This window comes from Petromyzon marinus, chromosome 12, assembly GCF_048934315.1.
Source record: "Petromyzon marinus isolate PM22_M1 ecotype Great Lakes invasive population chromosome 12, UKy_Petmar_22M1.pri1.0, whole genome shotgun sequence".
Classification (NCBI taxonomy): domain Eukaryota; kingdom Metazoa; phylum Chordata; class Hyperoartia; order Petromyzontiformes; family Petromyzontidae; genus Petromyzon; species Petromyzon marinus.
Window position 1 is genome coordinate 9738979 of NC_133678.1, and position 25498 is coordinate 9764476.

Here is a 25498-nt window from a genome sequence, read left to right on the forward strand (position 1 = left end):
TACAGCCTCCCTCTTCTGGTCACGTTGTTGGGCCGCTGGTGGCGAGATATTAACTCCCTTGCCTGATATACAGGAGGTAGTGGGTTCGATCCCGACCCTGGCACCTGTATATTTGGAGTTTGAATGTTTTCCCCGTGGTCGCATGGCTTTTTCTCTGGGTCCTCTGGTTTTTCCCTCCACATTTAGAAACATGTGGTTAGAGTGTTAGGCTGCTATGTATTCCCACACGATAAGTGCACTTCATTTAGCTATCATTTGTGGCCAGGTCGCTTCTGAAAAAGAGATATACAGCTCAGTGGGCCTTACCTGGTCAAATATTTGGCTGCTTTGAATTTGCACACGATAAGCCACTTCGTTGAGGTATCATTTGTGGCCAGGTCGCTTCTGAAAAAGAGAAATACAGCTCAGTGGGCCTACGGTGGTAGTAATAACCTGCTGTTGCGTATCGTGCAGAGTACCCGCTAGAGCCGTGCGAAGACCCGGGCACGCCCACGTTCAGCCGACGGAGCGGCCGCAGCTTGGATGTGGGCGACGTCCTCGCGTTCTCCTGCCTGCCTGGCTACCGTCTGGTCGGGGCACGGGCTCTCGTGTGTCTGGGTGGCGGGCGCAGGCTCTGGGATGCCCCGCTCCCAAGGTGTGTGGGTAGGTGGGCACATTATTCTCACCCAGTCTTGTGTGAAAGTGATTTACAATGTAATCGTAAATATCGAAAAACTACTCACTTCTAAATCTTTTGTAGTCATTTTTGTATTACTTTCGTATAAATACATGTTAATTTTGATTCATATGTTGTTTTTTTTTCTGACTTTACGTGAATGAATGACACAAATGCACACGTTTTCTCATTTAAAATAGGTAAATTTCTAAATATCACTGTCCTGGTCACAAAAGCAAAGTTTGTGGACAATAATAGCCATTTTCTATACTTTTGAGGCATAAGCAATTAGGAAACAACACTGACACTGTGTGTCTAAACCGGTCCAGAGTTTGCTTGCATAGAACCAACACTGCTGATATTATATACTCCCAGAAGGCCTTGTGGTTGATGGAAAGTGTAAACAATTCTGTAATTTTTGTATGTGGAAAGATTTGATAAACCATTTTGGGTCTTAATTGATTGATCACGCTTAAGGTGGCTTTCAGACCGCATCCATTATTTTTCGTCTCCCCCCTCCTCTTTTCCGAACATAGATGGACTCGTCCATCTGAATGACTGTCAAATCGCTCTCCGTGGTGCTAATGTTAAAAAACCGCCACTTTTTCACATTTTCTTGTTGTGATTTTCACACCTGATGATGATTGCTTGTGTTGCAATCGAAACATCGTGATAATTTTATTGTTTTATATTTTTATTATTTTATTGTTTCCCTTCTACGTGACTTTACCGAAAGAACCAAAAATAAGTCTGCAAATGTTTTTTCTTCCAGCTGATTCGTCCTGCTTCTTTGGTGATGTCCACAGTTACACCATTTGGTCTAGGAGCTTTCCCCTTTTCATACTGCAGACAGAGTTGACTTCAAGTGTAACACATATAACTTTTTTCTCTTCATCTGAAAAATGTCCTTATTTCTCAGCTATATGCATATTTTATCGCTATACATATCTGCATTAAATCCTTTCGCTATTTTTAATACGTAGTTAATATTTCTCCATAAGTGCTACCCCCGTGAATTGGCTTCAATACTCCCATTTCTTGCTATAACATCTTCAGCAATGTTTATCTTGTGTTCTCTGATTTCTTTTCTCATTATCTTCCGAATCGTTGTATAAGTTTCTATGCATTCAACCTTTAGCTGCGTATCACTGTCTCTTTTCATATTTCTCATTTTCCTCAACAGATTTTTCGTGGATTCGAACAACTTTGTTCTCTGTTTGCTTCCTAACTTTCATTACACTATTCCTGCCGCGTTGAAGTACAACTTACATAGCGCCAGCCTGTGTTTGCTTCCTTTGTTGAGTTTGTTGAGGACCGAGACGCTGCTGTTACAAGGTTGGGTTTGTCCAAGTCTCTTATACTTACTGACATTCCTGAAAATTATCTACTGAAAGGGCCTATCAGTTGGATACAAATCTCTATTATGCAGCCCTCAACAACACCTCATGCGTTACATTGCTCTGAAACAATCAACTTCTGGGAAGCTCAGTGGTATAAGCCCTATTATTATAAAACTATACCTGACCTCTCGAGTGGAACTGTGATAAAATTCTGCCCATTGAGGGACATTGAAACCTGTGTTGTTGGCAGTTTTTGGCTCAATATGACCTGTGCAATATTTATTTCCACAGAAAAAATCACACATTCGGTCTCGGCAACAGTTTATCTTGAAATATACATAATTGGTTATATTGAGTGTTCATTCAACGTCATCTCAGAATGAGTAATATTTCTGTGTATGCTGCTTTGCAATCTAACTCTGATATAACTCATTAAACGGATGTTGGGATAGATTTAGTGTTTTAACATTCACGAGCTGCACCTGGTACTGTGATGAGACCTCTTGGGTAAAGTAACAATGATTACTGTTTGCCACATAATAGAGTAAATCCGCTTTCACTCAACACAAGGTTTAACCTTGATTTGAAGCTTTCGTGACTGCAGAAATCCATACTCTTTGGTTCTTTCGGTAAAGTCACGTGGGTATAAATAAAAGAAAACAAATCACGACGTTTCGATCGCAACACAAGCGATCTTCATCAGGTGGGACAACAACAGCAAGAACATGCTGAAGTTGGCGGGAGAGGTTTAAATTAGCTAATCCGTGGCTACAATGATACAGGGACTCATCTACTTACGAACAAATCGACTTGTGAACAGACCTCTGGAACCTAACTCGTTCATAAGTAGTCGTGTAATACATTCATTTAAAATAAGTATTATAAGATGGGACAAACTCATTTTAAGTACAATAGAGGAAAATCATACTTTGGTGGTGAAATATCCTATCTATGGTGGTGATGTATCCTATCAATTCACATTTTCACGGAAACATTTTCCCCATGTTTGATGTCAAACTTTCATCAAACCATGTAAAATGTATTGAGTGTTGTTTGATATAATTCCTACTTAGCCAAACTCAATCCATCATTAGTCTCGACCACCAGCTATCATCCTTTCTAAGCGACGTGTCCTGCTCTAGCCCACTCACTTTTAATAAGAGTGAATATTAAATGCATAATTTGCATATTTTCTATATATGCATGTATGTATGTTGAACTTTTTTCGCACCGTACAGAGCCAACCTTGCTAATCGGAGGTGCGGGGAAGGTTAACAGTCCTAATTTATGCGTACCTCTTTCTCTCTCTGAATGTAATTCTAAGCATGCGTCTGTCTGCACTTTATTATGTAACTATTAAGTACTTTTGATTTAAAGCTTTCGTGACTGCAGGGATTCATATTCTTGGTTCTTTCGATTGCTTGTGTTGCAGTCGAAACGTCGTGAGAATTTTATTGTTTTATATTTGTATTATTTTATTGTTTCCCTTCTACGTGACTTTACCGAAAGAACCAAGACTATTAAGTACTTCTATTGATGACCATTTTATCGGTTAGATTTTCGGTTTCTGATCCATATGTCATGAGCAGGTAATTAAACAATTATTTAAAATGTTCGTCTTTAGACAATGGAATGTTACTTTTCATTTTCAAATTCAAAAAGAACCTGAACCTGTCTGCATAGTTATTTCATAAATTCGGATCCCGATCTGATGTCAATAACTGTGCTCCGTAACATATTTGCCTGTGTTTCCAACTCGTGTGCCTCTGACTGATATCTTTAACTGCCTAGGGGACTTTTCTATACGATATTGCATGCTTCTCTATTACGATTATTAAGTCCCTCTAACATTTCCTGTAGTTGCTTACAATGACTATAGATACCAATTGAGAATATTGAAATGTACAGTGAGGGAAAAAAGTATTTGATCCCCTGCTGATTTTGTACGTTTGCCCACTGACAAAGAAATTATCAGTCTATAATTTTAATGGTAGGGTTATTTGAACAGTGAGAGACAGAATAACAACAACAAAATCCAGAAAAACGCATGTCAAAAATGTCATAAATTGATTTGCATTTTAATGAGGGAAATAAGTATTTGACCCCCTCTCAATCAGAAAGAGTTCTGGCTCCCAGGTGTCTTTTATACAGGTAACGAGCTGAGATTAGGAACACACTCTTAAAGGGAGTGCTCCTAATCTCAGCTTGTTACCTGTATAAAAGACACCTGTCCACAGAAGTAATCAATAAATCAGATTCCAAACTCTCCACCATGGCCAAGACCAAAGAGCTCTCCAGGGATGTCAGGGACAAGATTGTAGACCTACACAAGACTGGAATGGGCTACAAGACCCTTGCCAAGCAGCTTGGTGAGAAGGTGACAACAGTTGGTGCGATTATTCGCAAATGGAAGAAACACAAAAGAACTGTCAATCTCCCTCGGCCTGGAGCTCCATGCAAGATCTCACCTCGTGGCGTTGCAATGATCATGATAACGGTGAGGAATCAGCACAGAACTACACGGGAGGATCTTGTCAATGATCAAGGCAGCTGGGACCATAGTCACCAAGAAAACAATTGGTAACACACTACGCCGTGAAGGACTGAAATCTTGCAGCGCCCGCAAGGTCCCCCTGCTCAAGAAAGCACATATACATACCCGTCTGACGTTTGCCAATGAACATCTGAATGATTCAGAGGACTACTGGGTGAAAGTGTAGTGGTCAGATGAGACCAAAATGGAGCTCTTTGGCATCAACTCAACTCGCCGTGTTTGGAGGAGGAGGAATGCTGCCTATGACCCCAAGAACACCATCCCCACCGTCAAACATGGAGGTGGAAACACTATGCTTTGGGGGGGGGTTTCCTGCTAAGGGGACAGGACAACTTCACCGCATCAAAGGGACGATGGACGGAGCCATGTACCGTCAAATCTTGGGTGAAAACCTCCTTCCCTCAGCCAGGGCATTGAAAAGAGGTCGTGGATGGGTATTCCAGCATGACAATGACCCAAAACACATGGCCAAGGCAACAAAGGAGTGGCTCAAGAAGAAGCACATTAAGGTCCTGGAGTGGCCTAGCCAGTCTCCAGACCTTAATTCCATAGAAAATCTGTGGAGGGAGCTGAAGGTTCGAGTTGCCAAACGTCAGCCTCGAAACCTTAATGATTTGGAGAAGATCTGCAAAGAGGAGTGAGACAAAATCCCTCCTGAGATGTGTGCAAACCAGGTGGCCAACTACAAGAAACGTCTGACCTCTGTGATTGCCAACAAGGGTGTTGCCACCAAGTACTAAGTCATGTTTTGCAGAGGGGTCAAATACTTATTTCCCTTATTAAAATGCAAATCAATTTATAACATTTTTGACATGCGTTTTTCTGGATTTTGTTGTTGTTATTCTGTCTCTCACTGTTCAAATAAACCTACCCTTAAAATTATAGACTGATAATTTCTTTGTCAGTGGGCAAACGTACAAAATCAGCAGGGGATCAAATACTTTTTTCCCTCACTGTAGTGTGTTTAGTAAATTTTGATTTAGTTTCTTTCCATAAACTAAGCTCTCTATTGTGATGTTCAGCAACATTACATGCAAATGTATGTATTATATATAGCGATATATAGTGATACTGCAATGCTGTTTGTTAAAATATGCACTCTATAAATGTACGATATGGACAACATATTTTTAAAGTAGCTGTAATGATTTTATGTATCATTTTTTTAAAATATATTTAGCTTTATCTCACGTAATTTGAAATTTAAGACTGCAGTACAGTATATTACTGAATAATGATTAGTGAACTAATCAACTCTTGAGATTTCTCACCCTGCATCAGTTGTAATATTGAGAGAGAAAAAACATGAATGAATTTATAAAATCCTTTATTGATGATAATGACGATGACAACAAAGATTATACGTATTATTGCCATTATGTTAAATAGCACTCATATATTTTTTTGAAAATTATTTAATGCGTCCACTGTTTTCTGACTGCAATTTCAATTTTCCCCTTGCACACAAAAACAACTTAAACAAATTCCCAAAAGTAGATTCGGGACAGTTTGAAAATTCAGCCCCATTAATTTTCAAAATGATTGCCGAGTGCTTGCAATTTATTCGTAAACATTGTGTTTTTCCTCAAATTGCGATTCATGTTGCTGTGTTTGTTGCCGCTGCTGCTGTTGCCGTTGCAGCTGAATGTGGGAGATCGTCCACGGCCAATGAGGGGGTGCTGCTGTCCCCCAAACACCCGCAGAAGTATGACGACAACCACGAATGCATCTACAGCGTGCAGGTCAAACCCGGCATGGGCATTCGACTGACAGCAAGAACCTTCCGCCTGGGACCTGGAGACTCCCTGAAGGTAGCTTAATCGTATGATTGATATTGTTCCTAAATTGTACTGATTCATAGATAAGGGTCTTATCTACCTTGGGAATAACAAGGGCAGTTTTTTTTTGTATTTCAAGAGCGTTAATGAATATCAGTTGCCTCCCACCCGCTTAAATACTCACCATAAATTGTATGCTCTCACATATTGAATCAATCAACTGATATTTTGTTAAATAACCAGTTCAAACGATATTTTATCCTTACCTCTTATACGTCTTGAGTTTTTTTTTATACAGTTCATTTCATCATCTCCATAAGCAGCTGTGATCTGGCTATGGCTGAATGAAGACCTCCCAAAGCCATCGCTCTCATAGCTTTGCGATGTGACAATCTGCCTAGCTTCTTCACGCGATCCAATTCAATCGCTCCACCTCGCCAGTGAACGTCCTCCATCCTTTGGCTGCGACCAATGTCTGACATTTGTCTCGACTGCCCGCAATTACCCAAACTAGAGACATATCCTGCCCAAGTCCACTTACTTTTCTTCATGGTCAATACAATGTCCTTAACTTGTGTATGTTCCCTAATGCATGCGATACTCTCTCCCCGTGTGTCTCATTGTAATTCCAAGCGTGCACATCCCATGATTCTTCATTCGCTTTGCTTAATTTTCTTTGGAATTGTCCATGTTTAAGATGGATGTCACATCAGGTGATATACACTAATTGAACGTTATTCTCGAGGCACATTAGTATCTATATTTAATCATTTGTATTCTATTTTTAAGTATAGATACTCTAGATATATGTACTTACTTTGTTATCCAGTTGTTGCGTCCCTCCAAAAATGTATGCAATTATAAAATGTTTAAAGTGTAACTGCTGGGAATGTAATGTCCACAAGCTTTTATAGAAGGCGCGATGAACTGTCAACGCTTTCACACGTATTGCCCACCAAAATATGTTTTGTTTAGTGGAGCAAAGAGGTTGGTATTTTACCATTATGATGAAGCGGCGCATATAACGTGTGGCACACACTATTGAAGGGTAGAAATATCAATTTAAAATAGGCATTAGCTCGATAAAATGTTGATAATAAAAACGTATTTCACACTATAAAGTATATTATACTGGAAAATGGCTCTTTGTAAATAATCTGCAGAAATCCACACTTGTATTCAGTCCTTTAGGAAAGAATTGGATACAAAATATACAATTTTGCAAGGGCAAGATATGAGGTTTGACAAATGTACTTGCCAGTGTTATCACAATGTCGTCACACTGAAGTGCGCCATACCAGATGCTGTGTCATGCACAGCATTTATTTTTGAAATACCATTTCTGTAAAAGCTAAATGAGAAATGTAAATGGGGGGGGAACTGATATACACCAGCGTCACACATGCTATTCCCACTATTTATCGTGGATACACTTTAACACTTTACAGATGTTTGTACACACAATAATATTATCCCCTTTGTTGACCGTTTCACACGTATATAGAAGGACAATTTGGCACTGTAATGGTAATGAGTTTACCTGCAAATGCAAAGTTGCAGCCCTGCAATTGCTTGCTCATATGCCATTGATTTTGGAAGGGCCTCCTCTAGGGGGAGCTCTAGAGAGCCACTCCAGAGGTTATGTGGCCTACACTTCCATTCGATTTATCTGTGCTGATTGTAATCTATGTTCGTTCGTTCATAGTAAACAAATGAATCATATATTTAAGACAAGTAAACTACCTTTAAATTGTACAAACTTTACATATTTTTCCCCAAATGGTATATGTCAGAAATGCTTATTAAGCCCGTAACTTGATCTGTACTGGCTCAGCCAGAATATGTATTTGTGTTTGTTGAGTTATAATTACAAAACGATTTTCAAAATGCTACACAGAGTAACTAGCCAAATTCTCACACCGTTTGATTATTGTTTGAAGGCGTGTTTAAGCAATGCTGGATTGCTCATCCGTATTCTACTTTTAATATAACGCTTTAACCTTTTTTCGTCATGTTTTAGATTTATGATGGGAGAGACGGTTCAGCGCGTTTGATGAACGCCTTCACCACATCTGAGTTGAATGGAAAGACCATCAACAGCACCTCCAACCACCTTTGGCTGGAATTCAACACTGACTCTCAAGGCACAGATATCGGATTTCAAATACTGTACTCTAGTAAGTTGGAATGTGAATTATGTTAACAATTAAGTAAAGGCAAACAGTTAAGGTGGGGGCCCTGCAATCTCTTGCTCACCCCACTACTGCAGATTATACGGCCTCTTCACACTGGTCAGACGCCCTGGAAGAGTTGGAACTACCCACATTTTAACCTACCATATGCTACCTGCCGATCGACTAACTTTGGTATTATACCGCTGGGTGGATAACCGGGGAGCTCCTTCTCATAGAGGTCATTCCAACAGGAGCATCACAATCAAGCAGTTTCAGGGACTGCACCTTTACCCTTGAGTTAAAGCTTTCGTGACTGCAGGAATTCATATTCTTGGGTCTTTCGGTAAAGTCATGTAGATAGATTCAACATGCTAATTTTCACCTGGCAGCCCCTTGATTGGTGGAAAACCAACCACCGTCGGGTTCGCTGCCCGCCACCTACATTATCATTGGCTGCTGACATTTGGGCTATGGCCATTTCAAACCCTTATAAATAGTTTGCCTTGTAAGCTAACCCCCCTTTTCCTGAAGACGACCGCTTGTGTTGCGATCGAAAGGTAGTAGTTTTATTGTTATTTTTTGTTATTTTCTTCGAACCTATCTACGTGACCTGACCGAAAGACCCAAGAATATGCACCTTTACCGTTTACATGGGTGATGTTTATGCTATTGTTGTGCATGTGCTTACGTTTCTCCCTCGCTCGCCATGACCCATATGCAGGTTTTAAACTCACCCAGTGTGAGGATCCAGGCGTGCCAGAGTTTGGGTACAAGGTCCGAGACCAGGGCTATTTTGCTGGAGGCACCATCACGTACGGCTGCAATCCAGGCTACACCCTGCACGGCAACAAGCGGCTGACTTGCATGAGCGGCGAGCGGCGAGCCTGGGACCACCCTCTCCCTTCGTGCCAAGGTAAGGGCTTCCCAGGTAGAGCACCACAAAGGCATCAATAATTAATGGTCACTTCTTGGAAGGTTGATGGTCTGCCTGAATAACAGAAGAAGGGCATGTCACTCACATCCTGATAGGAGACTAGCGTTAGCGAGCCAATCGCGTGCGAACAAACGCGCACGTCAAGAATTTCCTAATAAATGGGAGCGGAAGACATGAAAATAAAGTGGAATTGACGTTGTGGTGAAGGCGAATGCAAATAGAGAACAAAATATAAATTAGTTGTGAGGAAGTGCTCCGTGTGTAATGAAGGTAAACAGGCTTGTCCAGAATAATATGACAAACTGCCCTTCCAAATGAACAACACGCTACACAGGGCTGCAGGCAATACAAAAGGGAATATGTTTGATCATGAAGCAAAGTTAGATCGGCTAAATTTTTTTACTTACATTTTTAGGACAATTTGCATAAGTGATGTGCTGAAAGGGGTATGCATAATAATACATGTATTTATATATATTTTTTATAAGTTGATTTCAAGACAATTTAGCGTGTTGAAAAATATCTCAATGCCAGATGCAAAATTCAGAGTAATCCGAAAAGGTTACTGAAAAATAAAATTAATAAATAACCTATAAAAATCTAATGCAAAAGCTCCAACCGGAACAGTTTGCACACTATTAAGCTGTGTGCGTGAGGATGTGTGGTTCTCTAGTGAATGCAGCTTAATGTGTGTAAATCATGTTAGGAAATGTCACATTGTTCTTGTCAACACTTAGAAATAAAATTGATATCCCTGACCCTTGTGAAATGTGCAATGGAAGTGTGTTTATTCACAAGACTATCTAAAAGATACATACGTACTTATCTGCTGCATGGAATTCGGTGAATCATTGCACTTGGATGCCTCAGATATTCAGGTGGCATAACGTTTTAAGTTCTTTTCAGTTGTCCAGCTGGTAGCATTTGCGTTATAATTTGGGTTGTTAAATGGCTACTGATAACCGTTGTCAGTCGATTACCACTTCTGAAAGTCATCAGGAACCAGCAACAACCACTTCCAATTCACATTCTTTGGTTCTTTCGGTAAAGTCACGTTGATAGAAAAATAAGAATAAAAATAAAGTGAATAAATACTTAAAATAAGAATTAAATAAATAAATGCAAAAAAAAACACTAATGTTGACTGTAGCCTGGTTCTTAATCTGCGTGAGTGTACTGGCAGTCTATAATGTAGACTGCCAGTATTTTTTATTAACTTTATTTTTATTATTATTTTTCTATCTACGTGACTTTCCCGAAAGAACCAAAGAATATGAATTCCTGCAGTCACAAAAGTTTAAAGTCAACATGTAACCACTTCCAATGGAATTTTAGCAATTTATTGCATTGATTGCCACGTGTAAACGCAAACACCAAAGAGCAGCATACCGTTTCTTAGTTACAGGGCACACGTGCAGCGCAGCCCTGCAATTGCTTGCTCACACCAAATGCTGGCGGAAGAGCCTCCGTGAGAGGAAGCTCTGGAAGGTACTTGGTCTACCTTTCCACAGTGACCAGATATTTATAAGTGGAGGGCATACCAAAACTTGACCCCACCGCATGTGATCTGCTGATCAACAGACAGACATTTCTATATGTGTGTGTGGTAAACCGGAAATGTATATTTTTTCTTTCCCGTGCGGTTACCGGGAATGCAAAAAAAAAACGATTTACAACCCCAGTTATAATAAAATTATTGGGTGATGCTGCAGTGGCATTGGCGCCCCAAGCACAAATAATTATCAACCCAAACGTTTGTCAATAACACTGTGGCCTGAAAAGGAAATATATATATAATAGGGGACATTTTGGGCATTGGCCTTCCTTCACAGTTGATAAAAATAGGACCATTGTGCTATTGAGAAGCGCCATTGCTCGAAACAACATATATTTCCTTTCAAATGCCAAAGTATTATTGACAAACGTTTGAGTTTAAGACTCAAGGCAGGTTTATATTGAGTCACCTGGAGTTGAAGAGCTTTTAAGTAATTTTCACTCCAACTAGAAGTATAGCCAAGCACAAAAGCAATAAAATAAATATGCAGAGTGCACTACAGATTCATGGGGAACTAATATCGCAGTAATTATCATATAGTGCAAATGTATAATGTATCGTATCATCAAAAAATGATATTGCGGCAACACTACATGTGTTATTTTTATATTATTTCCGTGCTTTTAATATGCCATTCCATGAACATTTCAAACGATTGAAAGTGCAACAAAAATATTAAGTTGAGGACTTTCAATTGATTGCAACGTGTGTCCATCTTGGTAATGAATGTTGAAATTGCTTCTGTTCATGCGCAGTGTGCAGGAACAGAAGCAATTCGTTCCTCTTTTAATGTAATTAATTAACATGTTTAGGTGAACATGCTTGCATGCTGATGAAATGCATTAGTGGCGCGAATGAAAGTACGCACCAGCAGTGTCCGTGAACTAGTAGTACAGTTGCCGAGCGAAATCTAAGCTCATGCAGTGTTCATTTGTTTTGCATTACTGCGCATTCGTCCAAATAATTAAATGAAAGTGTCCATATAAGCATTTCCTGAGAAAGTTTGAGGCTATACACTGCAGTCTATGAATGTACTGGCCCCCATCATATCAATGTGGAATTTCTACTCCCAATGAAGATAAGCTCCACCTTCTTGCTTGTCAGCGGCACGTTGGCCTCAGTTTAATCAACCTTTCCTCTATTTGTGTTACCAAAATTGATTAATATCAAGACGCCAATACTTTTGAAAGGTAAAGGTGCAGCTCATTAATTGCTTGCTCATGCCACTGCTGGCAGAACGGTCGACGCTAGAATCAGCGCTACAGATCCTCTCTCGAGGAGTGTTTTAGCTGAGTGGTTAAGGAGAGATGGGAGCACCCACACTTTACCCCACCACACATGACAGAGGCGGGGGGTAATTAAAAGACTTGTCCAATGAGTGTCCCTCTGTCAGAATCGGTCAGAATATTTATTTATACTGGAGGAATCCGATGAGCTATAAAGCTCTTTTTTACAGATGTCCAGTAGGGGCGGGTCAGAACGTTACAGCAACAAACAATACAAAAACACGATGGGAGTGCATGGTATAGGAAAGGTAAGCAAATCACCAATTTTTTTTAAAATATGTTCACCGAAGTTTACAGATGCTCACTCAACCACTGACACGTGGGCATGTTTTACTGCTTTACTGCTTGTGGTTTACAACCAGTAAAAGATGATGCTATAGTACAGCATTGCTGTTTGGTTTATATAAAAACACGTTTCATTACTCTTGTTTGAGAACGCATGTTACGAGCTCCGTAGTTTTTGTGTACAAGTGCCGTAAGAAGGGAAAAATATCTGCTTTTCCTCACTTATTGAGCCACTCAGAGTTAAATATTCCAAAATGTAATATCATTGCCAAGATGTAATTGATGGTTTGGGATACAGACATGTGTGTATAGATAACTGGACATAGACAGTTGCTGCACCTGGTACCATTGAATTGCCTTTGAGCATGATGCTACCTGGACACTTTTCAGTATTCCTTTGCCAGAGGAGCCAAATTAAGTTACCCAAATTGCTGGGCATTGTAATCTAATGTGGGGTCTTAGCCTGCTGTGCTGCCTTGCCATATGTTACTTAGATGTTTTAAATACTTCAGTGAACATTGCTTGAGGGAAGTGAAACCACTGATCTTGGGAAATCCAGCTACTCGTTGGACCCACTGAGCCTCTAACTTTGTTGTATTCATTCCTAAATATTCCATTTTTCAATGTCTTCCTTCAGCGGAGTGCGGTGGCGAGATAAAAGGTGAATCATCCGGTAGAATCCTCTCGCCAGGATATCCAGCCCCATATGGACATAATCTTGATTGCTTTTGGACATTGGAGGCCAAACCTGCACACACTATCAGGTAAACTTTTAAACTTTTGGTAAAGTCACATAGAAGGGAAACAATAAAATAAAAAATATATAAAACAATAAAATTCTCACGACGTTTCGACTGCAACACAAGCAATCATCATCACGTGTGAAAACTACAACAAGAACATTTGAAAAAAGTGGCGTTTTTTTAACGTTAGCACCACGGAGAGCGATTTGGTAGTTATTCAGATGGACGAGTCCATCTATGTTCAGAAAAGAGGAGGGGGGAGACGAAAATAATGGCTGCGGTCTAAAAGCCACTGTAAGCGTGAACAATCAATTAAGACCCGAAATGGTTTATCAAATCCTTCCAATGATTGCTAGCCATAATCCATCTTCTCGGTTGAAATTGTCTGTGTTTGTATATGTGGATAGCCTCATGAACGAACCTCTCATGGTAGCCAGATGGCTTGCAAAGAACCTGTCTTGGAGAAGTCAATGTCATTTGAGCCTACTGAATTATAACAGTGATCTGCCACGGCCGAGGTGTTGGTCCTACCGTGTTTAAGGTCTGCTTTGTGTTCACGAATGCGGTCCAAGACATGTCGTTTGGTTTCTCCAATGTAACTACTACCACAGAGGCAACTTAGTTTGTAGACGCCAGGGTACTGTATGTCCGGAATCACATCTTTTACAGACGGAACCAGATCACGGATTTTATGTAATGTGTTGAATCGGACCTGGATCTTGTGTTTATTCAAGATTTTGGAAATCTTTTTTGTGATCCCCGCAATCGGCACAATCGGCAAACTGTGCTTTGCATAATAACATCGCATGGAAATTGTATTAATATGTACTGTATATTTATAAAATAAGCCTGATAAATATTGCGGGCATTATGTGCATATTCAGTTTTGTTTCTATAAAAAGGTGGTATAGTTCCCTACTGTTACCATTACAACTCTAGGGTTGTGACGGAAGCCACGGACGTGCTGTCGATGGCAAGGCGTCCTGACTATCCCCAGATTCCAGTCCTGACTCGCACAAGATCAAATGTAATGCGGAATTGCCCTCTTCTTTATTGACTTGGCTCACCAGCCACCGAAACCGGTTCATTATTTGTGCATTTCGTTAATTTTTAGATCATCATATGAAATTTGTTTAGCAAAGCCTGACTTTGTTGATGAGACCCAGAAGTTCAAAACAGGTCCAGTATTTGTCATTTTAAACGAATTCTGCTGATGGACTAGACGGATACGTATATTTATATGTGGAGACATGGGTGGGAGTTCTGCTTACATTTGTTTTTTTTTTACCCAGAGTGCAACATGACCATGCATAACGAGGTTGTTTGTTTAATAAATCTAGATATCGGATTTTACTTTGATGGGTTTCTGGGCTTCAACTATCATATTCATGAGTTTACATTTCTTTGTCTGGTTCAAGAGCTTCAGTCATTGTTCTGACATTCTATGAGTGGGGGTTCTCTATGTGAATGTTAATAGAGTTGAGGTGAAAGTGGGTGGTTCAGTGCTGCTGCATCACTGTTGAAGCAAACTTCCACTTGAAGCTAATGAACAAGAGGAGTTGCCCTGATCAATTTTAAATTATATGTTGCTTCTTGCATGAATAAGTAGCATAATCAGTTTTTCATTAGAGCAACATATAATTATAGTTTATATTTCTTAGGCTAATTATTGGATGGTATTAATTCACGCTTCAGAGGCTTTGCATTTCTGGGGAAATAATTATTTGATTATTATTGCATTTTAAATGCCTCCTTGACACATACGGAGTAATGTTTTTGTTGTTTATGTGAAATGATTGTTGACTTACTTGCATAGCATTACAATTAGGGCTTAGTTCGCAATGCTAAATGAGTATAGATTAAATTGATATGCTCATGGTTTCAATAATATTATCATACCTTAAATGGAACTGATTTTTTTATAGATATTGTAATTAGAGAAAACAATATTTTGCAGCCTTTGAAAAGACATAGTAGGATCTATTTTGGTATGAATAACAAAACGCTGTAAATGTCAATGGCCATTTCACATTGGGTCATTTATTAAAAAAACCAAAGCAGTAATATTCAGTGATATGTCCTTATACGTCATCTAAATGTGCAATTCGGGCACACGCTTTCCAAGCCATAGATTATTGCACATTATCTGTCTTCTACACAGACAAACACAGCCACAGCTGGCTTTAATAGAGGTGCCACCTTGTGAGGTACAAAAAAACCCAGGACATATCATGGGAAGAATATCTACAATACCACAAGAGTGGAGAACTATATGTAAATGTATTATATTGAGTGATGCACTGCTATTATTGTACAATTAGCAAGTAGCGGGACCTTTAATGTTCTGGAAATACTTATCAATTTATTCTAGATTTATAGATTACAGATTTCCAAGGACAGCTTCCTAAAAATGAGGACAATCCTGGGAAAACCAGGGTAGATGGCAATGGACGCCCTTTATTGCACATATCCATGATGTGGATGGTGGCTGTCGTGTGCTCTGTACGTGTGCTCTGTGTGCTCTGTACGTGTGCTCTGTGTGTGCTCTGTGTGCTCTGTACGTGTGCTCTGTGTGCTCTGTGTGCTCTGTACATGTGCTCTGTACGTGTGCTCTGTGTGCTCTGTACGTGTGCTGTGTGCTCTGTACATGTGCTCTGTGTGCTCTGTACGTGTGCTCTGTGTGCTCTGTACGTGTGCTCTGTGTGCTCTGTACGTGTGCTCTGTGTGCTCTGTACGTGTGCTCTGTGTGCTCTGTGTGCTCTGTACGTGTGCTCTGTGTGCTCTGTACGTGTGCTGTGTGCTCTGCGTGCTCTGTGTGCTCTGTACGTGTGCTCTGTACGTGTGCTGTGTGCTCTGTACGTGTGCTCTGCGCGTGTGTTCTGCGTGTGTTCTGCGCGTGCTCTGCACGTGCCCTGCGCGTGCTCTGTGCGTGCTTTGTACGTGCGCTCTGTACATGTGCTCTGCACCTGCTCTGCCTGTGCACTGCCTGTGCACTGCACGTGCCCTGCACTCTGCACGTGCCCTGCGCGTGCTCTGCGTGTGCCCTGCGCGTGCGTGTCTGGTTGTGTGGCGGACCCCACGGGTGCAGCCTCCACTTTGTGGTGTTCGACACGGAGGCGGCACACGACCTGCTCAAGGTGTGGGACGGGCCCTCCGTGCCCTCCCAGGCCGGGGTGCTGCTCAAGGAGCTCAGTGGCTCCGTGCTGCCCGATGACATCCACAGCTCCCAGAGCTCCCTCTCCCTGCACTTCCAGTCCGACTTCTTCATCAGCAAGACCGGCTTCGCCATACAGTTCTCATGTGAGTCTAACGTGCCAATATAGATGGCCACATTTTTTTGTGGAGGAAAAATCATGTATACGCATGGACTCTGTAAGTTTTTCTAATAGGTGTTGTATTCGGAACTATGTGATGAGCAATACGGAATCCCCAGAGTAACTCTTAGGGCAAAACACGTTGATGAGCAATACGGAATCCCCAGAGTAACTCTTAGGGCAAAACACGTTGCATTATTTGCAAATAGTCCTTTATGGTTTGTCTCCATGTCTTGAGATATCCTCTGATATATACATTGGCTTGTTTCCGTTTGGGCAAATACTTATTGGCAAGACAACATTACACTAAAATTTTGTTCATATTGGATCATTGTTAGACCGGAAGAGCATTGATGATTTTACCATTAAAACACAGCTGTTATGGCCATTTCATAGCATACCAATCATCCATAATGTCAGTCTGAATATACAATCTAATTTGATCAGTATGATTTAATTTCATGGGCTTATGACCGTGTCTTAAATATGAAGTTACACATTTTACATAATATATTGTTATAATTCATGCTCGCTACGGTTAATAATTTAAAATGTTATCCGTTTATAATCTTTGTAGTGACATTTTTGTCAAATGTCAATTATCTTTGTAGGTTATAGTACAATTACATGTGTGTGAAATGTCTACACTGGACATCATGTCAATTCACAACAACAAAGAAAATGGGACAGCGTTAAATGGCTGAGAGAGAAAGGGTTTCAGACAGGATGTTACAAATATCTTTGTGTTAAATTGGGTCAGTATGTGTGTTGGGAGGCGGTGTTTAGAATGCATTGCGATTCATAATGTAGTTCTTTGCCTCTTAGAATTTTGCAAAATGACTTGCCAATTCAGAACATTTGAATTTCTGTGGCACAAATGTCACTCGCAACTGCTCCTGCAACTAAACATTTTATTTGTTAATTAAAAATTATCAGTAAACACAGCATGCGTCAATGCAGGGTATACATATATATGTATCACATATATGCAGGTTAAATGTAGAGTGTATACTAAATAAAGGAATTAACTTTTCAATTTATCCAGGTTGATGAGCACAATGCTCACGAGCAAATTACTGCTCTCTGTGCGACTGAATGTGCAAAAAAATGCCAAGCGATTATATCCCACTCTGTTTTGTTTTGAGGAATTGTTGACATTACCAAAATAATAACGAAGGTGAATAACAGCATGCGTTGGAAGCAATAAAAGTGCATCGCGGTGTGCTTCTTGCTCAATAATGAAAGTTAGTGCTCCTCTGGATTGTTTTATTGATCCCAGTGATGACAGGCAGTTTCAACCAAAAGTCGTGTTTCCCCCCCTTAGCGTGAACTATACCTCTTTTTTAATTACTCAATTTTGAAGTCATAAAGGACAAAAAAAAATGTCCTTCGAGCAAACAAAAAAATCAGGCCCGGTACATTTGGGAGGGAACACTTTGTGAGAAAAAAAAGATCATAATAGGGTCCCCCCATGTAATTTAATTAATCTGAAAAACATCACACTGGTTAGACGTGTTAGACACACCTTTGTTTACGCAGTGCAAACATAAATACGCATACCTCGCAGCTTTCTGCGGCCGTCTGGAATACTCTTCCTTCTGATATTAGGAAGCCACTGAAGCTATGCACTTTTAAATCTAGATTGAAAACTCTTTTTTTGAGAACTGTTTTTTGTGTTTAGTTTGTTGTCCTTCTCCCCCACCTCCGATTAGCATATTTAGCTATGTACGGTGCGAAGGAAGTCCAACATAGATGCATTCCTGCATTGATGGTAATCACACTAAAATTGGAATGACAAACAAAAATTCGTTACTTAGCCCCGGATATGATTTAGCAATACCCCCGACCAAGATATGCGGTGTACAGTATGATGATGCCAAATCTGTGGGAAAAGCTATTAATATGTCGAAGCACTGTCTCGTTCTGCGTGTGATAAATAGTTTTATGAGCTCAAGTTTTATTGCGGGTGAAAAGGGGCGTGCTCCCCAACTGCGGGCAATACATTATCAGTGACATTACCGCCGAAAGATATGATTTGTCGCCCTGATGTCTCGGGCAGTTTGCAAAAGCTAATCATTCAAGCATCTTTAAAGGTTAACACTTAAAATGGTCTCTCCTGTTTTTCGAAATCCTTTTTTCTGTGTTTTGACTCGGCACGTGGTAACCCTTTCAGACTTAGATCCAATGTGTACTAATAATATATATGTGCATATATATTGGGATGCTGCCGACAATGTAAAGGTGAGCATACTGGACTCCCTTCGTCAGATTACCAAGGAGTTTAAATGGGTACACTACAGTTTGTCAATTTGCAGGTTATGTGTGGTGAAGTAAAGTGTGGCTATGCCCATCTTCTAATGCGTCTGACCAGAATAGAAGAGTAGACCAAGAACATCGAGTGGAGGCCTTTCTGCCAGCAGAAGTACGAGGAAGTGATTTCACCGCTGCACTTTTGCTTCTTCATATACATACTTGTGTTACTGTGGTCCATGTCACATTGTCACGTCACCGGGTAGGAGGTGTAGGGCTACAGCAACCACATTTTATGGTCGTAAACAAGAGTCTATCGAATTTAAATTTCTATTCCTTGCACACCTGCCTTCCAACATAAACCCCAGCACTTCGCTCGTTTATGCTTGCCTGAGCACTATTTTTGCAAATAAAATAATCCCTTCTTAAAGTTATATTGACAATGCTGAGTTGGCTCTTCACATAAATGTAAACCAAGCTTTCCAGCAATAAAGCTGTCCAGAATAGCATATATCTGTATACTGCACACATAGCATGCACCAGAGTGCATTGCTTTTGTAATTAATATCACTCGTTGCCATTGCCTTGAATAAAACATATATAATGTCAGCACTGTGCCTATTGATCATTAGTTTGAAGTAATTTGCCCTTTTGTGCAGTAAAAGCTACGGCTGTGCTTACTAGAGGATTCTATTTGCCAAGGGATGTAAATCTGGCGCTGTTGTGCCCACTGCTTGTAAGCATATTTATCAACACGCACAAAGCTATTGACAGCGGTACCACAGAGTCCACAATTGTCTCGCTGGTCTGCACCAGAACTGCACCCTGCCATCCGTTTAAACACTGCGACTGACCGAAGTCATACGTTTTGTGCTGCTGTTGCTTCATGCGTTGCTGAGCATCTGATACAGGTGTAACCCATACTCATACTGTCTTTGCAGTGATCAATGGCTCATCCTGGGATCCATTCTCAAACTCCTTGCCTTTATATTCCGTGTTGATTGCATCAGCAGAATTATTCTGGTACATGTTTGAAGCGCAGGTTACCTACCACCTTGAAGAAAGATATTTCCCATCTAAAGGGGGTTTGACTGTTGATAGCCTAAGGGTATTTTAGCTTCATCCAAATGCAAAGTCAGGATTGGTTTATACTTTACCTACTTTCTGTCAACACAACATAGACTAGCCTGGTAGCAATGCTAATACATGAAATGTGATGCATTAAAGTCGCGTTTTAGTTTTTTTATTTGTATGAAAGTTTTTTAATTATAAAAAATCCAAAACTACTTTTTGCTCTCCAAAAGGGCAATTGCAATCTCAGATACCATATCTTGTGTAAGAATTATTACATGTTTTTTACGTGTTTGTTTGACATTATACATACTACAGACTTTGCCAACATTAAAAATACTGTATACATAATTTGCAGTATATGATGTTCGTATTATTACATACCAATTAAAACATTCGAATGTTCATAATGTTCTACTAAAGATGAGCATAAGATAAACAAAGCACTCTACACACACACATACCTCTGCAAGACACTTGACATGTAGAATCATCTGATCATTATTTTGGTACAGTTGATGCCAGAAAACCTTGAATAAAACTCGTAAATGCACGGGGGAAATAATGGCACATGTGCTTTGTTGATCATGTCAATCGGTGCTAATGGACGACATATGCATTTGGCCACAATATCTGTGGTTTTTGATCAATCATGCGTAGCCTTCCCATGGACAAGGTTCTTAGAGGTTATGTGGAGTAAAGTACAACACTAAATCAGTTCACAGCCTGCACTGCTGCTGAGCTGGCTGGCAGTGCTTATTCGACGCTAGCCTGTTTCCTATGCATTGCGGCGAGTATTGCCCAAGGCAGAACTAGATTGAGGGCATGATGCTAAATAACCCTTTTAAAAATGGAAGGTACCATACATCACGGCCTGATAAATAAATGCAGCATTGCATAGACTGGAGACCCAATGCGTTTCAGTGGCTGCAAGACGTTATTTGAAATGTGCATCGGGTGTGTTGTGATTGGGTACACAATGGTGCGTTTATATTTCCAATTATAATCGTTTATTTTGTGGATTGTCACAAATCACAATTAAAGGGTTTTGAATATTCCTTTGAAGACATGGAGCACGTTGATTCGATCTGCTGAATGCACACTGAATGTGTGTGCATTACTCGAATGTCTTCAGCCTCATATGCAACTGTTGCACCACATGTGGGCTTAAGTGTTAACCAGAGAGAAGTGGATTCTGGCTGCTTGTTGGGGTTATTTAACAATTTGCCCTCTTCAACCGTTCTTGCATTCTGCTGGAGACAAAACAATTCAACCAAAAAAACGGCCATATATTTTATTTACCAACTTCATACTGCTGTGTGTGTGTGCATGTGTGGGGAGCTGTAGTGCAACGGTTAGCACGCTGCGCTGTGAACCCAGGGACCCAAGTTCGATTCCCGCTCGCGGCCAACACCAGCGACGATTATCTGAACGGGTCCTGGGACTCCCTTAGGTCGACTCAGCATCAAATGAGTACCTGGTGCGGTGTTTAAACATCACCGCTGGGGAGACAGAGGTGGCTGGGCGTGGTGCTGTCCACCCATCCCCTCGTGTGTCATGCTGGCCTTTATAGGTGCTCGCTAACAGCATTTGCCCCAACAGTCTGTTAAGGCTATACGGGGGATCTATGTCTTTGTGTATGTGTATGTATTTCCGACTTGAATAAGTGTTCACTCAGGGCATTTGCCCCAGCAGTCTGTATGGCAATTTTGGTGGTCTTTGTCTTTGTACTTAGTTTCCTTCTAAAGTACAATTCCTGCTGATGTAGAAGAAATAAAAAAAAAGGTTGTTGTTCTACTCCTCTGACTTGTGTTTTTATTCAACGAGCTGAAAATTGGAATTTATTTATTTCAGTAAGAAAAAACAAACCTTTCAATCTCCCGGTGCCTCTCGCCCATTTTGTTACCCTTCCCCTGACGCTGTCTGCCTGTGCAGCGGCCGTGGCAAAGTCTTGCCGCGACCCCGGTGTGCCTGCAAATGGCACGCGGATCGGAGTGGGAAGAGAGGTTGGCGAGAGCGTGTCCTTTCAGTGCCAGCCAGGCTACGAGCTGCAGGGAGCTGCCACCATCACCTGCATGCAGAAGCAGAACCGCTACTACTGGCACCCAAGCCCTCCTTCCTGCACTGGTAGAAATGCATGCTGTGCGCCGTGTAGCGCGTCATGTACGCACGTCTTTCGTCACCGCTAGATGACAGCCATCGCCTTTAGAAATAAATGTAGACCCTAGATTTGTTTTAATCTATTGCACCTATGCCCTGAGTGTGTTCCTGAATCGCAATATGTGAATATTGCATGAATAAATTATGCATTAATGTGCATAGGTGTATGCTTTTCATTGTCACGTTTCGATATTCTCCAAAACGCTAACACTTGCTCTCACTTGCTTCTTTGTCTTGCTGTTTTTATCGCAATCCACCTGCAGTAATTGCCCTGGATAAGACTGCTATAAATTGCCCTGTGATAAACCACTTCGTTGAGCTATCGTATGTGGCCAGGTCGTTTTTGAAAAATAACGAGATAGCTCAGTGAGCCTTACCTGGTAAAATATAAATTAAAGTAGTAGTAAATACTGTTTTATATTCCAGCTGTGTCCCTCGAATAAGGGGTTTATTTTGTTTTAAGCAAGCTTGTATTTTATTTAATTTTTTTCCTTATATTTATGCTGAGGGCAACATTGCTCCCTTATGTATGGAGTATTTCAATCACAGCGTTTTTATATCATATTTCTGTAATGTATTTTCATTTGGCCCTGTAATGACCATCAGAAAATCTGAGATGGTTAATACTTTTTTTCCAACATACCAATGCTGCCTAAAGAAGAACGTGTTCGGTAGGTTTATGAAAACAAAGTTGCAAAAACAAAACAATGTTTTGAAATGTTATTTATATTTTCAATTTAAGCCAATCTGCAATGATTGTTTCAACGTGCTACTGACATAAGGTATTTGTATTCAATGTAAAGGGATGAAGATTTCTGATTATAAACCCATGTCAGAATAATTGGTGAGTTATCAAAAGAAAACCTTTCTTGTTAACTTGTTTACTCCCTGTAGATCACAATGGTAAATACTTATATCCTCATGCATATATGTATTGTGTGTAGGGGTTTGATATGTTGATATATATACACACACAGGTGTTTTTACATCCACCATGATAAGGATTTGAATTTAAAGGGCACTTAAATTCTTCGGCAACTCAAAGTGTCTTACATTCGACTTAACCTTTCTAATGCCCTGCTATGGCCTAGCCAAGAAAACTAGCCAAGTGGCAGCTGTCCTTGTGTAATACAAGCTAATACACAGCACTGGACTACAGTAGAGGAGAATGAGCATGTATCCTTATGATATAGTTTTTAAAAATAAGATTATGCTAATTGTATCACTTAAAGAACATTAAATAGCATTATTTGAATATTTTTTTGTGTTTATAATTAAAAGTTCATCAAAAATACAGCCATGAATTACCAGTTTCTACTCTTCAGAATGCTTGCCTGAGTAAAGCAATTGCATTTTCAGTTTGGAGGAACGTCGGGTCAAAACGTTTCCAGAAAAGTACTTGACAGATAATGTAGTATTTATTTGTATGTCTATAGTTTGTGTACGTTTGTTTGTGTCCCCACAGCCCCTTGCGGTGTTAACTTGACGGGCCCCTCCGGGATCATCCTCTCACCTAATTATCCACTGCCCTATCCACACGGGAAGGAGTGCAATTGGAGAGTCACTGTCACTGCTGAATACGTTATTTCACTGACGTTCATCAGGTATGACAGCTCACACTATGCCCATTGCACGCCTTAGTCCAGATTTTGTATTATGCAACCGTTGGATCAATTGAAGGTGGGGGGATGCTGCTGTCAGGTTTAACTGTCATCTTTGAATCACTCAATCTAAATACACATCGCCTGGTGTAATGTTGTGCAGGCCAAGTGTTTTGCATTTGATAGCTTCCAAGCAATGAAGGGGGAGAGACCCAAGCAGTAAACAAATCCTGTTCAATGCAACCTTTGTGTGAAATATGTGCATAATGCCGTTTGCATGGACGAATTGCCAAATAGGAGCTCCATTTATTTTATACAAAGGTTATTATACAAAATATAAAGTGTGTATATTGTACTTTTAAATTTGAAGCTTCTCTGTTGGATTCTGGCATCTCGTAATGGTCAGCACACTGGACTTGCAAATCCAGAGGTCGTTATCGCAATCTCCCGGCGTGGCAGTTGCAACAAGAGTAGAGTCTTTAGCTTTTAATCCCCTCCCTCCTGCCTCTCCCCACCCAGCAGTATGAATGGGTAGAGCACAAACAGTCGACCGACAAGTCGCTCGTGGTGGGTAAAGTGTGGGTACTCCCATCTCTGGCCAAGTGGTAAGATCTTAACTACCTCGCGTGGTATACAGGAGGTCCAGGGGTCAATCCCGACCCTGATGCCTGCATATTTGGAGTTTGCATGCTCTCCCCGTGATCTCATGGATTGAGCTCGTAAAATAAGTAATAGTTTATTAGTTTCGTTTAAATAAACAGTCTCCAGAGCTGCCTCTAGCGGAAGCCCTTCCACCAGCAGTAGTGAGAAAGCAATTGCAAGGCTGCACCTTTACTTATCTGCTGAAGAGTTTCTACCGTTAATGCAGTTAAATAGTTGCTTTGTTAAATGTGTTTATGACGTTATAATTTACATGAGATATCAAATATATCGATGGTCACTTCAGGATAAAACGAATAAATACGAGTTTCCAAACTAAAATATGTGTTTGAGATTTCCTCTAAAAGTATGTTTGCCATACAAATAAATACGTATATATCCAGTGACACCAATTGCAGAATGAAGTAACATTCCAGTACTGTACTTGCAAATTATAACTCACGCAAAATATATTCAAGTACATACTTTGGCATACATATTACATGTCATTTCATATATATATTATCTTCACTTGTGTCATATTATTGAAATGCATAGGCAACATGTCTGAGAGTATGATTATTTACATACAACAAAAAAAACGGTTCACATATCATTTACCAGTATATTTTTAAGAATATTTGAAATAAAACAAACAATTGTGGTATGTACAATGAGGCTACTCTCATTCTCTTCTTTGCCTCTCTCCTCTAGGTTTAACATGGAAACCAATTACGACTTCCTGCACATATATGATGGCCCGGGCTCTTCCAGCCCACTGATCGCCAGCCTGCAAGGCTCCAAGCTGCCCGGGCGGATTGAGAGCACTGGCAACAGCATGTTCATGGCCTTTCGCAGCGATGACTCCGTCAGCACAAACGGTTTTCATATTGAATACAGAGGTATTTGTCCGAATCTCAGCCCTTGTCATGCTCCTTGAAATAACAACAGCATACCGATCTAATATTGGTACCTGCTGTGCATCGTTTATAGTAAAATATAGCTTCTACGAAATTGAGAGGTACTAAAAATTAGAAAACTGGATTCTGAAAGTGACCGATAAAGGAATAATCTTGTTGTGGCATATAGTCGTACTATGGAATACACGTCGCCACATACACAGGTTTCTAACAGAGAGCGATAATGGGAATGGATGCCA

At 40.4% G+C, this 25498-nt stretch overlaps 1 protein-coding gene across 1 annotated transcript in view; it reads left to right on the forward strand.

Moving 5' to 3' along the window:
* LOC116941582 (CUB and sushi domain-containing protein 3-like) overlaps positions 1-25498 on the forward strand; it is a 409001-nt gene that overhangs the window by 271644 nt on the left and 111859 nt on the right. The window contains exons 21-29 of the mRNA XM_032952774.2: positions 454-642; positions 6191-6360; positions 8348-8504; positions 9223-9414; positions 13199-13325; positions 16393-16604; positions 21875-22066; positions 23565-23703; positions 25054-25241. Of these exons, the coding sequence (XP_032808665.2) occupies positions 454-642; positions 6191-6360; positions 8348-8504; positions 9223-9414; positions 13199-13325; positions 16393-16604; positions 21875-22066; positions 23565-23703; positions 25054-25241 (1566 nt within the window). The remainder of the gene's footprint in view (positions 1-453; positions 643-6190; positions 6361-8347; positions 8505-9222; positions 9415-13198; positions 13326-16392; positions 16605-21874; positions 22067-23564; positions 23704-25053; positions 25242-25498) is intronic.